At 49.7% G+C, this 14,317-nt stretch overlaps 1 protein-coding gene across 3 annotated transcripts in view; it reads right to left on the bottom strand.

The window, feature by feature from the left end:
* ipo13b (importin 13b) overlaps nt 1-12,371 on the bottom strand; it is a 46,957-nt gene extending 34,586 nt beyond the window's left edge. Inside the window, exons 1-2 of one of the 3 annotated variants that reach the window (XR_015925364.1) lie at nt 11,388-12,371; nt 80-205 (exon numbers count right to left, since the gene is read on the bottom strand). Coding sequence is in view for 2 of the 3 variants with exons in the window: in XM_088599291.1 (XP_088455417.1) it covers nt 80-205; nt 11,388-11,453 (192 nt within the window). In the remaining variant the exon portion in view is untranslated. Of the gene's footprint in view, nt 1-79; nt 206-1,116; nt 1,165-11,387 lie in introns of those variants that run through there. The other 2 variants (XM_088599291.1, XM_088599293.1) reach the window with 2 other exon arrangements.
* Nucleotides 12,372-14,317: the final 1,946 nt, after the last annotated feature.

The raw sequence follows: 14,317 nt of genomic DNA, 5'->3' as shown, positions 1-14,317 counted from the left end.
ATCAATCTGCTAAAATCCCAGCGTGCAGGATTTAAACACGTCTTCCTGGACGGATTTCTCTCGTCGTCCCGCTCCTCACCTTCTCCGGACTGAGCAGCACCCAGCAGAACTGCCAGGCCTGCGGCGACACCTGCGCCTGCATCAGCCACTTCTGTGCCAGGTTCTTGTTCTCGATGTTGGGGTCATAGTAGAGCTGGTGCAGCGCCTGGAAGGGGGGCAGGAGGAGAAACACAGGTTAGAGAGCATTGAGAGAGAGAGAAATAACAGGGGCAGCAGAAACAAAGGGGGAAGCACAAGAACAGACAGGACAAAGGAAGAAAGGGAGAAATTAAATCTATGTCATACGGCACCAGTCTGAACCACATACGATCAAGAAGTCAGCTTCTTCATGACTTTCAGCCGCCTCTCACAAATTGATTCCCAAACACTACTGCACACTCGCGATGGGCTCCCCATCCCAGGGCTGCTGGGACCAGTCAGATAATGAGGCGTCTCGGACAGACCACGTCCAGGACAGCACAGGCCACAGAATCCTGTACTTCAGTGTGACCACAGGCTGCTGGTACTGTGCGCACAAAGACACACACCTGTGTCCCCCTGGAAAAGGTCTGTCCTTCTGCTTCCAGTAACATAACAGCTGGTGGTGACGCTGGAATTCCAACCAAGTATCTATACTCAGCTGTTCCTGCAGCATTTCAATGCACAGATGATCAGGCTGGTTTTCTAAACTTTTTTGGCCAAAAACATAATTGTGCAGCACCTATTCAGGACTGTGACTATGTGTGAATGGTCTTCGTCAGATGAAGCAGGGCATGATGTCTCTTGCATGAGCTGCCACTGTCAGTTTTATAAATGAATAAACTCACCCAAAGAGACCTATTTAAATATGTAGAGTAACTACCTAATGTTTAGTGGATGTACACTGTGTAAAAGTCTGAGACTCCTGGCCTTGTTCCACTCTTCAAATGTCACGGTTTTCCCCCGTGAAGTCTTATTCCACGTTAATGGTCAATCCTGAAGAGCTGATCCCTGTGTAAGAGCTGCCCTGTTATTCCAATCACACCAATGAGAGAAAATTACAATTTTAAAATAGTTCTTTGCATGAGATGTACTAACCAAACAAACCCAGGAACCCAGAGTTTTGACCATCCTGCCCAGAATTCTCCCAGGCTGCTTGTCCGTGCCTTTCCCGGGTCAGGCCTGCAGCGTGCACGTGGCGATCGGCCCCAGGGAAGAGCTGGGTCAGTCCACTGGGGATCAGCCTTCCAGTAAACAGCCCACTGTGGCAACGGTGAGAAATGTGCCCCCCCTCCAGCGCTCACTGGTGCTCCTTCCAGGGCCGCAACACGCCACATGACCGACGGCTCTGAACGCCACACTACACAAGGTGGTGCGGGGAGACCTCAGCCTTCTGAGGAGAGGACGAAAGGGCTTTGGGGTCCTGGGGCAAGCTACCCCGCCAATACTCGGGGTTCTTTCAAGAAACGTCTGCATGAGATCCTTGGATCCATTAGCTACTACGTCAAAAGGAGCTACGTGAAGTTGAAGGGCTTCCTCTCGCCGGAAATCCCCCACAAACACACTCCTGCCAGCTGCCATACGTTCAGCAGACCCGCCTCGTCGTGTTCCTCCGAACCCGCAGCAAAGCGGCCTCCTTCAGCGGCTGAGCCGACCGCAAACAGGTGAGTGTGAGCGAGCCGAGCTGGTGGTGTCTGGCAGGAGTGCACCAGGCAGGTCCCACTTCAACGAGCGCCAGCGAGCACAACCGCGTTCACAAACGCTTCAAACGCCACTGCCGGAGCGTGGCGCACACAGCCGGACAAATGTACGCCGCGCTCGGGCTCGTGGAACAGTGCAAGGTGCTGGAGTGCTGGAGCAGACGCCCCGCTTGGTCGAGCGAGACCGTGAGCCTCCCTCCCGGTGGAGGCAGCGGAGTCAAGGCTGCTGGCGCCCCTGCAGCGCAGAGGAAAACAAGCCCTTTGTTGCCAACGGTGACAGATTGCCCGCGCGGCGCGGAGATATAATTAACACAGCACATGCCGGCCGTCACCAGAGCCCTGCGCACCCCTTCCCACCCCCACCTCCCCCACACGGCCTCAGAGCCGCTGCCGCTCCTGGGCGACACATGCGCACAACCACGAGACCCCAATAATTTCACTACGCCACTCCGCCTTGCCAGGCAACAGTCCAGCTGGGTTCTACTGCAATGACATTTAACTTGAAGAGATGTCTCTACTAATGTACTAATGCTTCAGCTCTAGTAAGACCTCATCTAGAATATTGTGAACACTACACTATGGAAAGGATATTCTACCCCTAGATAGAGTTCAAAGAAGGGGAACAGAAACGAGCCCTGGTCTCAGGGGACTGTGACATACAGGCAGGTTGAGGGAGTTAAATCTCTTCAGTGAAGAACAGATAAGGATGGAGGAGCTTCGCTCCAAGTACACAAAACCCTAAGGAGTACTGACAGGTTTAACCCAGGGGGCTGTTTCCCACTCTGGAGTGAAACAAGGATTATGGGGTCAGAATGAAAAAACTGAAGGGGAATGTATTTAGGACAGGGAATAGGAAATACTTCCTTACTCATAGAGAGGGCGGGTCTCTGGGACAGGTCTCATTTGCAGGCCTTTCTACGTCTGTACATACACACACAGACATCTGGGACAGGTTGCTTAGCTTCACTGTGTCTGTACTGTAGCTATTAGTCACTTAATATAAGAGTAATAAATAGCAGCAGTGTATAAAGACACTTAAATACACAGCAGAGCTACTGCACTGGACTGTGAGCTACGGTACAAGCGACAGATCTTGTAAAAATAAAGAAGTGAATACACGCAGCTGAAAAATGTGAAAATAAAATCAGATGAGACAGTTGGGAAATACTGTCCACTGGAAAGCCGCCAAGAGCTGCTGCTTTCTTGGAAGAGATTCAAAAGAAAACCAACCTGCTAAAAACAAACCTAATAATAGGTCCTTAGTCAAAACGGAGAGCTCCCTTAGCTTCCAAACTGTGATATCAGAGAAGTACAGCGGTCTCGCACAAACACTAGTTCTGCTTTAAAGTGCAAGCTGGCTTCCTTTTACCACTGTAAGAAGGTGAAGCCTTAACAAGATGAAGACAACAGGATCCTACTGCATGCATGAGCCCAGGGCAGAGCAGTGGCTCTGTGGCTAAGGATCTGTGCCTGTGACTGGGAGGTTGCCGGTTCAAATCCCGCAGCCTGCAGAGGAATCCTACTCTGGCTCTTGAGCAAGGCCCTTAACCCCAACTGCTCCAAGGGCGCTGTACAATGGCTGACCCTGTGCTCTGACCCCAAGCTTCTCTCCCTGGGATCCTGGGATCACAACCAGGATCCATATCCAGGATATCCCCTCTGCTGCCTGGAGACCACAACTAGGATCTCAATGAGGGACCAGTTCAGGATTACTCCCTACATTCTGGCAAACAGGCAGGATCACAATCCAGTACAAGCACTACAGTCTGAAGATCCCAGCCAGTCCTAATCAGTGTCAAAATCCTACAGCATGAAGATCAAAGCCAGGCTCCCAGCCCAGAGTCAAGTTAACATCCAGAGCCAGCCCCTATAGCCCTGAAGACAATCCTCAGACTACCACACATCATGGGCACCAATGCCAGATTCATTAGTTGCCTCCTTCCCCAGTCCTCACCCTGGCTTCAGGAGTGGCATCCAGGAATTGAGCCATGTGTTTGTGACCACTGAGCAAGACCACAAAACAGTAGACAGCGTGAGGAAACTATACAACAAACATCAAAACCTTACGGCTGGGACAAGAGTTATTCCTTTTTCCAATATTATCACTTCAAACACAGCCACATTACAAAAGAGTGCAAAAGAGGTCATTGTCATATGGGCAGTGCACACATCCAGGCTTTTAACATGATTAAACAACACTTAAAAACACGTTTGTGCAGAGTCAAGTTAAGAAAGACTCTTTGACTTTCTTCCACTAACACAGAACCTGCACAAGTATACACAGGATTCTGGGGTGACTTATTTATTGTCCCTTATTTAGAGACAAAAGTTGCTTTTTAACCTCTTTATTTAATGGTGAAAGGATAGTTAGAACTGGTAGAAAGGTACAAGATACACAACACACAAAAAATTACTTCATCCTCGTTCACAGAACAAAATCAAGAAGAAACGACAGATGTATTGTATTAGATAAAGATTAGATCGCTTACTGAGGGTGTACCAGTATTTGTGAAAAACATCAACCTCGTCACAAGTGTCAGTATAGTCTATGTAATAGTTCAGGTGGGTAGCTGCATCAGTATGCGTAGGCTGCAAAGGAACAAGTAATAGGTTTATTCCATGCTGAAAAGAGAAGAAAGAAAACAACGTTTTGGTTGTGGAGCCTTCTTCGGCTGCGAGAAAGACAGCAAAGATCAATTAGCACAGTAGAACAAAAGCCGAGAGTGTGGAGGAGTCGGGAGCAGGGGGGAGGCCGAGAGGCCACTCAGGTGGTGAGAGGTGAAGAGAGGTGTGAAGTCGAAACCTGTATGTGAACAGAGAAGATTACACGAAAACAAGTCTGTCATTGAGAGGAGGGGGACAGTGTGAACCAAGTTTCAGGAGAATTTTAGTGTCTGATGTCTTTCTGCTATGGGAGTTAAGAAACCCTTCTTGGAGAACCCAGATGGAGAAAAATAGTGTGATCATGGCTGTCTGAGGTGAAATGAGAAACTATGGGCTTGGAGAAATCTTTAATCTTCACAGCCCGAACGTGTTCTCTGAAGCGAACAAACCTCTTACTTATTAAGAGGTAAACCTATTACTTGTTCCTTCACTAGTCTATATAATGTGAACAATAGGCAAATAACAGTTGTGTGGAAAAGCACCGCTGTGATCCTGTTCGGAAGGCAACTGTTCTTCAGGGCTGACTGGCAAGAAAGTGCAGCAGACAGACAGCCCGAAATGAACTGGCACGTGCTGCAGACCTCAGCCATTTGCCACCACCCTGCTTTCCGCAGTTTCTACCATGATCGACGTTGGCACAAACTGGCAACAATCATCATGGGTACAACTATTCCCACCGAAATGTGAAAACGGACACAAATTGGGGAAAAGTACTGAAACTAACCGGGGCCAGACTCTTTATTTTGTACAACAAAAAAGTAGCAAAGATTGCTACAGCAAGTTGCAATTCAATAAATCGCATGATCTGCATTAATAATAATAATAATAATAATAATAATAATAAACTTTATTTTATATAGCGCCTTTAAAGGTGGCTTCTCAAAGTGCTTTACAACTCATTCAACTCCTTTGTATGCTTTGTTCAAACTGTATCATTTTGGCTTCTGTTTTCTCCGTTTCTGAGTGCATGTCTGGGCAACAATAAAGGATTAAACAAGCTTATACAGCTGGTATACAGATATAGCTAGCTCTGCTCAGGTGCTGCTGTCTACATTCGGTTGATTTAAAACCAGAATTTGAGTTGATCGTCTTCTGAAACAGGCTTGCAGGGACGGCTCAATTCTGGAAACTGCGGCTAACCAGGGGCGACCGGCATTCGTGCTGCTGATCAAATATCAAATCGATCTGTATTTGTCATCTGTGACTGTGGGCAGGTCAGATATCAAATATGAAACAGTGCAGTTCATACAAAAAGCTTGCACACAAAACACCCAAAGGTACCCATGTTGGTACAGTTACCAGGCATTCATTGCCAGGCAACCGCATCAGCCCTGGACAGAGACGCAGGTAGACAGAGCGATCGACAGTCTCTCCAGGGCTTATTTTTGGTAGCGGCAAGTCAGATGAGAAGCAGAGATGCAGCTTCCAATCCACACCTTCTCCTGATATGACAGGTGTGCGAACGTCTCATTTTTAAGCTATTACTTCTCAGCTGCAGCTATCCTGAACTTGGCTTAAGGAGTTTTGTCAATTACAGCACGATACCCCGATCCGGAGAAGAACTCTTAAAGGATCACCAGAGTAAAGCTGATGGGGGTGTCCTGAAGCACAACGGCGTGCCTCATGTTCGGTACAATGGATACGTCACCCTTCAATCACCCTGACTCGCTCCCGAGCAATCTCGCCATGGTGAGGCGTCCCCCTCCAACAGAGCTGGTGGTCAGCAGACTCGCGCTCTCAAGAACAACTGACAATGCGGGCATTCACCTCCCCGCCACGGACAAAGGCACAAGGGACTGTGTCACTCCACCCTGGCAGTGCCAGGGCACCAGAGCCAGGGGCAGCTGTCACAGGGCGGCCGCGCGCTGTGAGCAGCCTTCGTGTGGAACTGTGGCCCTGGCTACCTGGTATAAACGGGCCCACACAGGAGCAACGCTGAACCGAGGCCCCATCTCCGCACTTTTTACAAATGCTGGAAGGCGCGCACCGCAGGCGCCAAGACGATTTGGAGGGGCAGAGAACAGAACGCCAAATTTGCAAAACAAAAATTAAACCTGACTCACCGGGTTGTAATTTCCTTGTTATTATTTTTTAAATGATAGAAAGTGCTCTGCAGGAGAGGATGACTCATTTGCTGGACTGGACGGGGAAGGGTACTACATCTTTTCCCAGCCCTGCGGCACACAATGGGAGGGGTGCTGAGGAACAGTCATTCTTATCTGTGCCCACACCATTCTCTGTGGAATACAGCAGCCGTGCCTCCACGCGATGAATCCAGACCGATCAAATCCACTTCCCGCTTTTGGACATCAGAAGGCCTTTCTGGTCTCCACTCCCTTCGTCCTTCTGTTCCTTCTACATCACTGACCCTACGCCCTCCATGCTTTCCGAAGAGCAAACGTAGGCCCCCTCGGCCCATTTTGAAAAAGTAATTAATAATAATAATAATAATGATAATAATAATAATTGCTTACACTTATATAGCGCTTTTCTGGACACTCCACTCAAAGGGCTTTACAGGTAATGGGGACTCCCCTCCACCACCACCAGTGTGCAGCCCCACCTGGATGATGCGACGGCAGCCATAGTGCGCCAGAACGCATTCATATGGCTATGAAGTAACCGTTCAGGGCCCTTCCTGCCAAAGAGACTCCCAGGAGGAAAGATGAGCATGCACCCCAGCCCCCCTTCACCTGTGCAGCACAAATCACGCAGCAATCATCGCCCCCCCATCACCACAGCCTCGACCGTCTCCCCCCCCACACAGTCAGTGTTGCAAGCGCACGCAGGCACGGGTGCGGACCTCTCCACGCGCTCGCACACACAGGGACACAGCACAGGGACCCTGCGAGCACACACGCAACCGCCCAAATTCCTGTACTTGCAGGGCCTTCCCATTGACCACGCTTTTCTAATTCACCATTCCAAACGCCGCTCAGGGGAACCGCCACACGGTGTGAAACCCGCCCCCGAGCGATTCTTTTTGGACTGTAAGTTGACGGCAAAATTTGGCCACACAGAGAAACCCACAAGTGTTTTTTTTTTTGAAGAGACACGGCCACAGGTGCTGTCCCAGATTCCAACTACCGCCCCCACCTGCGTTACCCACACCGGAGCACACAAAAACACAATTAGAGGACACAGCAGGGCCGCACGCTCCCACGGGCTGCAGCCACGGTGACCCGCTGGCACACACCAGCCCCTTCCCGCCGGACACAAAGAGCCGGCGAGAGAGGAGGAGGAGGAAGAGAGAGGGAGAGAGGGAAAGGGAGAGGAGGCCAAGACAAAAGAAGGAGGGAGCATAAGAGCAGGGGGAGAAAGAGGAGGATGAAGATCCAGAGAGAGCCCCAACGGTGATCCCGATCCGTGCGTCTCAGCCAGGCGAGCAGACGGGGTCAGAGCTCCACCCTGCCACGAGTCTCATTCTCACCAGAACACAGTCACAACCTTCCAGCTCAAGCTCAACGCCGGTGCCTCAGTCGACAGGATCCTTTCCAATTCTAGCATTTCAGACAGATGGGAGGACGGCCAGGGCTGGATCAAGAGGGGAAAGCAGATGGGACAGACACAAGGAGCAAAAGATGGGAAATGCCAAAGGCATGGCCAGTCCAGAGCCGCCCGTACGGAGGGCTGTAGCGCAGTGCTCGCACCCTGGAACACCAGTGTGGAGACTCCAGACCACTGCGGCGTCTTACACAGCTCTTGACAACAGAGCAGCGCCGCGATCATCCATTCCCAAATTGTTTCTGAACCAAGTATAAAAACAAACAGCAAATCTTCCATAAAAGAGTACATTTTCCAATGAAAGCTGACTCACTTTGTACTGTATATCATTTCCCTGTATTCAGTATGCATAATGCTTTTTACTGAACAAATTGACTGTATTTGAATTGCAATGTATTAATACCGCGCTGAATAAACTATACCCTTGTGGCATTGCATCATGTTGTGTTGGCACTGGCAATAATATTCAATTTCCTTCGCAAGGATCCGTTTCATGAGTTACAAGCTCTTTTACGTGGTTTTATGTCGGAATTTTACTTCAGCCCTTCTACATCAGCTACAGGCAGTAGCTCTCCATGCTTGTGAGCTCATTTCAAGCAAATATACACAAACAGCCATGCGATAAAATATCAAACTTGCAGGTGAAATTTTCTTTGAAGGTAAATTAGTGGGATTTGTAATTGAGCCTGCAATCCAGACTTGTTCAAAATGTTCTGTGCTGGGAGTCCGGATTTTGTCGCTGGTACTGGATGTTGCACCGGTCACATTCAGGTAGGATTCAAACCCAGCAAGGAAGCTGTGCCTTTTGGCTGAGTCCCGCCCTGCTGTCTGCTCGAACCCTGGTCTGCACCCTCAACCTCAGAGCTCCCATCTAACACAAGCCAGCACGTCAACAACATCCCTGCAGTGCAATGCCCCAGCGCCCATTTCATCATTCGCTCTATCCCCCCGCCAGCCCACGCGCACAACCAGCTCAGGGCCATGACTACAGCAGGAAGGCAATCCCAGAGCGCCCTGCAGCTCCCAGAGCCGAGCTGAGCGCAGGAGAGAAGGCCACCCAGAATCAGGCCAGTCACAGGGATTTACACCAGCGGTTTCCCTTTCTAATCCCGCGGGGCCGTCCTGTCTACAGGTGTGTAGCACAGCTGAGGCCTGAACAACCAGAATCGGCTCATCACGGGCTAGACTGGGTCACTTTACACCTGCTCTCTGCTCTCAACGGGTGCCGGTGCTTTACCAGGACTGATGACCCCCCGGCTTAGACAATCACAAAACTGAAGAACCAGCGGCTTCGGACTCACTTATCTGCGCCTTGTGCAAACAAAAACAAAAAAGAAGTAGACTCCCCCAGCAGGAGAAAAGACAAAGGATTCTTTAGCAGTCTTCACCGTGCCCACGTTCTCTGGCTTCGGCACGTGCAGAACAGTGTTCATTTCAAACCCCCATTATTGCTTTATCACCTCACAACTAATAACGGAAAAATCCCATTCTAAAAATCACTCATCCCGAACTCCCTCCAGTAGACATAAAAACGGCTTAATGGATCTCTGAAGGTAGGCTATGAGCTTGGATGGGGAAAGATTGGGTTCTGGCATGAATGTCGACACCACTGCCCAGAACCGTCATTGGCCAGTCATTCGTGAGCAAAAGCAGAGAGGACAAGAGCCAGCAGGCCTAGCGCTGGATGAGAGCTTTGGCCAGCCAACCCGCCCAAACAGCCCACACCCTTGACAACAGCTAACAAGTCAGGTGGGTACACTTGATGCCTCCATCATGCAGAACGCCACCCTCAAATTCCAGCGTTCTGGCTTTTGACTGATCACATCAGCGCTACAGCTGAAAACCGCAACTGCCTGATGGAATCCAGAGGAAAAAAAAAAAGATCCCAAAGGAACTATAGCGTTATTAGATAAAATGTCCGCAGCTGACCACAAAACCTGGAAGTCATCGCTGGAGCTCCCGTACAGGAAATACTGGGGAAGCGTGAACCTGTGAATCAATAACGGATTCAGCTCGTTAAACACCTCCTGGGCAGAGAGGAGCAGGAAAGGCAGGCCCTGCGGTCCTCAAGGAATAGACTCCCCTCCAGTCCAAGCCGCTGACGAGGCAGAGACAGAAAACTGAGCCGCCATTTTGTAGCGGCTGGAGTGCGATCTCTGACGGGCCAAATGTGGCCATCCCTGGTTTAAACTTGAGATTTTTTTTTTTTACTCCCACTGTCTCTACACTGGGAGGGCCCCGTACCGCAAAGAGATTGGCAAAACTGAAGATTACAGGCAGGTCGGTCATACAAATAAATCTGTCCACTCCAGCTGCTTACTCACCTCGCCATCACTACAAATTTGCCACACAGGGGAAAGACCAACTGGACCCAACTAAACCTCAGGGCAGTCTGCAGGTAACTGAGCAACAGAGCTGCCCAGCATTCTTTAAAATCTGCCCTTCTAGACACAAGCTGCTGTTGACTGGGGGCCTGTGAGCTACAGGTCTTTGCTTGCCCAGACACACCAGAATGATGCGGACCGCAGAGAAGAGTCCAGCAGGCCCTGACAGCGCCCTGCCCTCACTCTCCGTCCACACTGTCCAGGTGGAGCGGTCAGACAGAAGCCCAGCAGGTTTGACCTGACCATCACTAAAACTCAGCCCAAACCGAGCTTAAGCGTGTTGAGAATGGGTACTGAGTGTTTCAGTCGCAGTAAATTTTCATCTTAATTCTCTCGGCAGTGGGCCTGCCCGCTGGCCACAGCACAGGGAGGCTGGGGTCCCTCTGCAGATTGAGGGGTGGACAAGGGGCAGCTGCACAGGTAGAGATGGGCTGACGGAGTGGTTGGAAGAGAGGTGTAGTATTTACCCCTTTTAAAGGAAACGACGTCAAGAATCATCAGGCTTTAGAGCGGCTGAGGCTGACTTAACGTGGCTGTTGTCATCGCTCCCAAGCTTTCGTTGTGAGCTCCCTGACAACACAACCAAGACACCGCTCACACTGCACAGCGGGTCAGACCGGACCTTAGAAACACACACCACAGCCCATTGGTGCCCGGGGACGTCAAAGTCCATTGCAGCTGTCAGGAGTATCGATCAGCCCGATCGCACTGCTGAGGTGTCGGGTGTGGAAGAGCTGCAGAGGAGCCGGCTGCCAGGTGCGTGCGGTATGTGACACCCCCCGCCTCGCAGCGTTTGTGCTCCAGTGTCACCGTCTCCGCACGGACACGGCGCAGCCAATACCCCCACGCCCCCGGGGAGGGAGCTGACACTGTCACAAACACCCACAGCCTAAACAACAGCCCTGCCAATAGTAACATTCACCTCATAAAAATAGCAACAGACATCTTGATACCCGATATCAGCGGCACTAGTGATGATAAAGCCAGACCTTACGTGCGTGTTGCCCCCTTAAAACACCACTACTAGCGTAAACCACCTTTCCCACGATTACCGCAAAACTGCATTACCGTGACAACCACGGGTACGAGTGGGGATGGGGAATTTAATTTGACTCACCTTTTCCACGTTCTCCACCGTGAACTCCAGGGAATCGGAAGAGTGAGCGGGTCGGCCCGGCTCCATGCCTGCTCAATGCGAGTGAGAAACGGGCAGGGGTAGAAAGCCGACTGTCGGACAGGACAGGTGGTTTGGGGAACGTCCCGGAGAAATACAACTACTGCCCCTGTGATCGCCGCCTCTGGTGAAGCGGGAATGACCGGCGGGGCACTAGTCTGATCTCTCCTTCAAGCTACCCTACGCCCCAGACCTCTGGACTAAGCGTGTTTTCCGAACAGATAAAACAAAATCAACGACTCCTCGCCTCCCTGCAACCCTTTTAGAAACGGTACACCCGCCCTCTCTCCCTGAATTTTCGTCCCCCCTGCGATTCGGGAGGCGTTAAAAAAACAGCTCCTGCCTGCTCCCGGTCGCCGGAGCTCCTCAGAGACAGCAGCTGAGCGCCTGAGCTACTCCGCTCCGATGTCCATGATGCCACTCAGCGTTCCTCTCACATCGGCATCGAAAAGCCAGCCTTATTTTTTAAAAAAAATGCATCAACCATCAGTATACGAAGATGCTACTGGTGGGAAACACGATAACGCTAGCTACTCCGTGACTAAGGCGGTCCGTCATGCCATAACTTAAGGTACAGAACTACAGCTGGATATGCAGCTTACACTACATACGTGCGAGCAGTGATATATGGATATTTGTACAAATTCCGTCTCGTCACTGTCAGACACGCCGCTGCTTCACTGCAGCAAGAGCACACTCAGCCAGCCTCGCTGGGTCCTCATCCGGAATGACGCTACTGCCTCGGACTCCATCAGACAGGAGGGAGAGGGGGGATTCAACATGCGAAATCACGCGCTGTATGACAGGAAACAAGCAAAATGTCAGCAATAATGCCATAGTGTACATTAAAATAATTCAAATGGGGGGGGGGTGGAGAATGAGCCCCGCTGCGTTTTCGCTTTTCCCTTGCGGTCTTCCCGCTATTTAATTTCTCTTTTTGATCAGGCACGCTACGGTCATTTATATAAAGATAGGTCCCCCGCGGTGCATTGTGGAAAATGTATTTTTCTCTCTTTGCGGGTGGGAGGGGTGGAGTTTAACAAAATGGGATATTCTAGTGTAACAATGTCCCCTACTGGCAAACCACAGCAGATACAGTCGCGCTGGACGGAGTGCTGTACTGTTTCATACCAGAGGTCGCAAACTCAGTTACTTGGAGAGCCTTGTGTCTTCTGGTTTTCGTTTCAACATGAGTAGTCAATTATTAAACACTTATTCAAAAAAAAAAGAAACAAAAACCAACCGGGAATACGTTCTTTTCGATGACAAATGGTTTGAAGTAAGCCTGTAATTACTTCACAAATTACGTTTGTTGGTTAGTTTTTTTTTTTCTCACTAGTGTGACAGCAGCAGTTCTAAGCTCTGAAGACAGAACTCCAGAGCAGGCGGCTCCATAGAAGAGCATTGTGGCCAGTGTGCAGCAGGCCAGGGTACAGACCAAACCAGGAGTTGAAAAGATCAATCCAGGACACACCCGTGATTTGCTTACATTTCCTTACACAAGAGCATCAGGGGTCTGGAACAAGCTGCCCGAAAACATAGATTTAGGGTTGTCATTTCTCTTCTGTTCACATGTTCTTAACATATATTCTTAACGTTGGTTAAATTAATAAGAAAAACAAAAACATTAACTGACAGAATGATGATGATGATTACTACTACACTAGGAATACTTTATAAAAAGAAAAAGACTGTACAGTAAAATGCACTGCTCGATATATTGGCGTATGTTTGACACCCATCGCTGCCGTAATTGTCTGTGCGGTTGATCTGCAATACCAGCCGTAGTCCGCACGCTGCAGCATCTATTCCTAAGAAGAGTGAATGCAGCGACCTCTAGCGGTGCCAGGGTACAAGTGCAGTCGAGGGTTGCTCTGGAAACCGCGTGTCATGGAAACAGGAGCAGCTGATTTTGGGGTGACTGACGTCATTTACAGCTGATGTGATTCAGCAACTGGTGAGAGAAAACACATACTTCTGATGTCAAAATACAGGTTCCTCACAGTTTAGAAAATACTTTCAATACGTGTTACCTTCTCTTTTTCATCATCATCATCATCATCATCATAAATAAATAAACCGTCTCACATTATTACTGATAAGTCGTGATTTTAAATGTGTTGATCTTGTTTCGTTTTCTCCAGTACCAGACAAGGCAGGCTCAAGGCACGGTGGGTGGGTAATGTAAAGAAATGCCGGTGTCAAAACAGCTCGTTAACACTGCATACAATTAAATATATCCGGCTGTGAAGATATTAAAATATACATGTTCTTAAAGCCTAGTCATTTACGTGTCTGCCCTACAGGGGCGGGACTGTGATTCTAGAAACGCGTTCAGCCGCTGGCCTGTAGCTCTGTGGGTTTCTAGTCATTAACAGTGACAGGTGCGTCTCTGCGGGAAACCGCTTTGTGCTGGGTGTGGATCTGTCGCGCTGCGGGGCAGCGTATTAGTCCGTCTCTGCTTCCGCTGTTGTCTCTCCTTGGCGGATAAGTGTCATCTGTCCCAAAAACTGTTTTTTTGAGGGTGTTTGGGGGTTTGTTTTCCCATTCTGCTGCACATGCTTTTCTGCTTTTCTTTTTTACTAATGCCGCCTATGGAAACAAAATCAAAACTGCCCCTTTAGTTAAAGTGCTCCTTTAGTTTTACCTAACCACTTTTCTGTCGGGATTAATAGTTGTGGGAGACCATTTTAAAGAAAGTAACCTCGAGAACAAACTTTCAAGGCAGAGTGCCTGTCACTCAGAGTGATGCGCACAGTACGGGGCTGAAGGTAACCCCCACGGACCGCCCGCCCACGGAACACTTCTCAGAGCGGAGGACTGGTAACCACGCGTGTTTACCAGCGCGCTGAAATGGGCAGACGGCCTGTGAT

Source organism: Lepisosteus platostomus, chromosome 11 (assembly GCF_059453375.1).
Source record: "Lepisosteus platostomus isolate fLepPlt1 chromosome 11, fLepPlt1.hap1, whole genome shotgun sequence".
In the NCBI taxonomy this organism is placed as follows: domain Eukaryota; kingdom Metazoa; phylum Chordata; class Actinopteri; order Semionotiformes; family Lepisosteidae; genus Lepisosteus; species Lepisosteus platostomus.
This window is presented reverse-complemented; position numbering and strand designations above follow the sequence as displayed.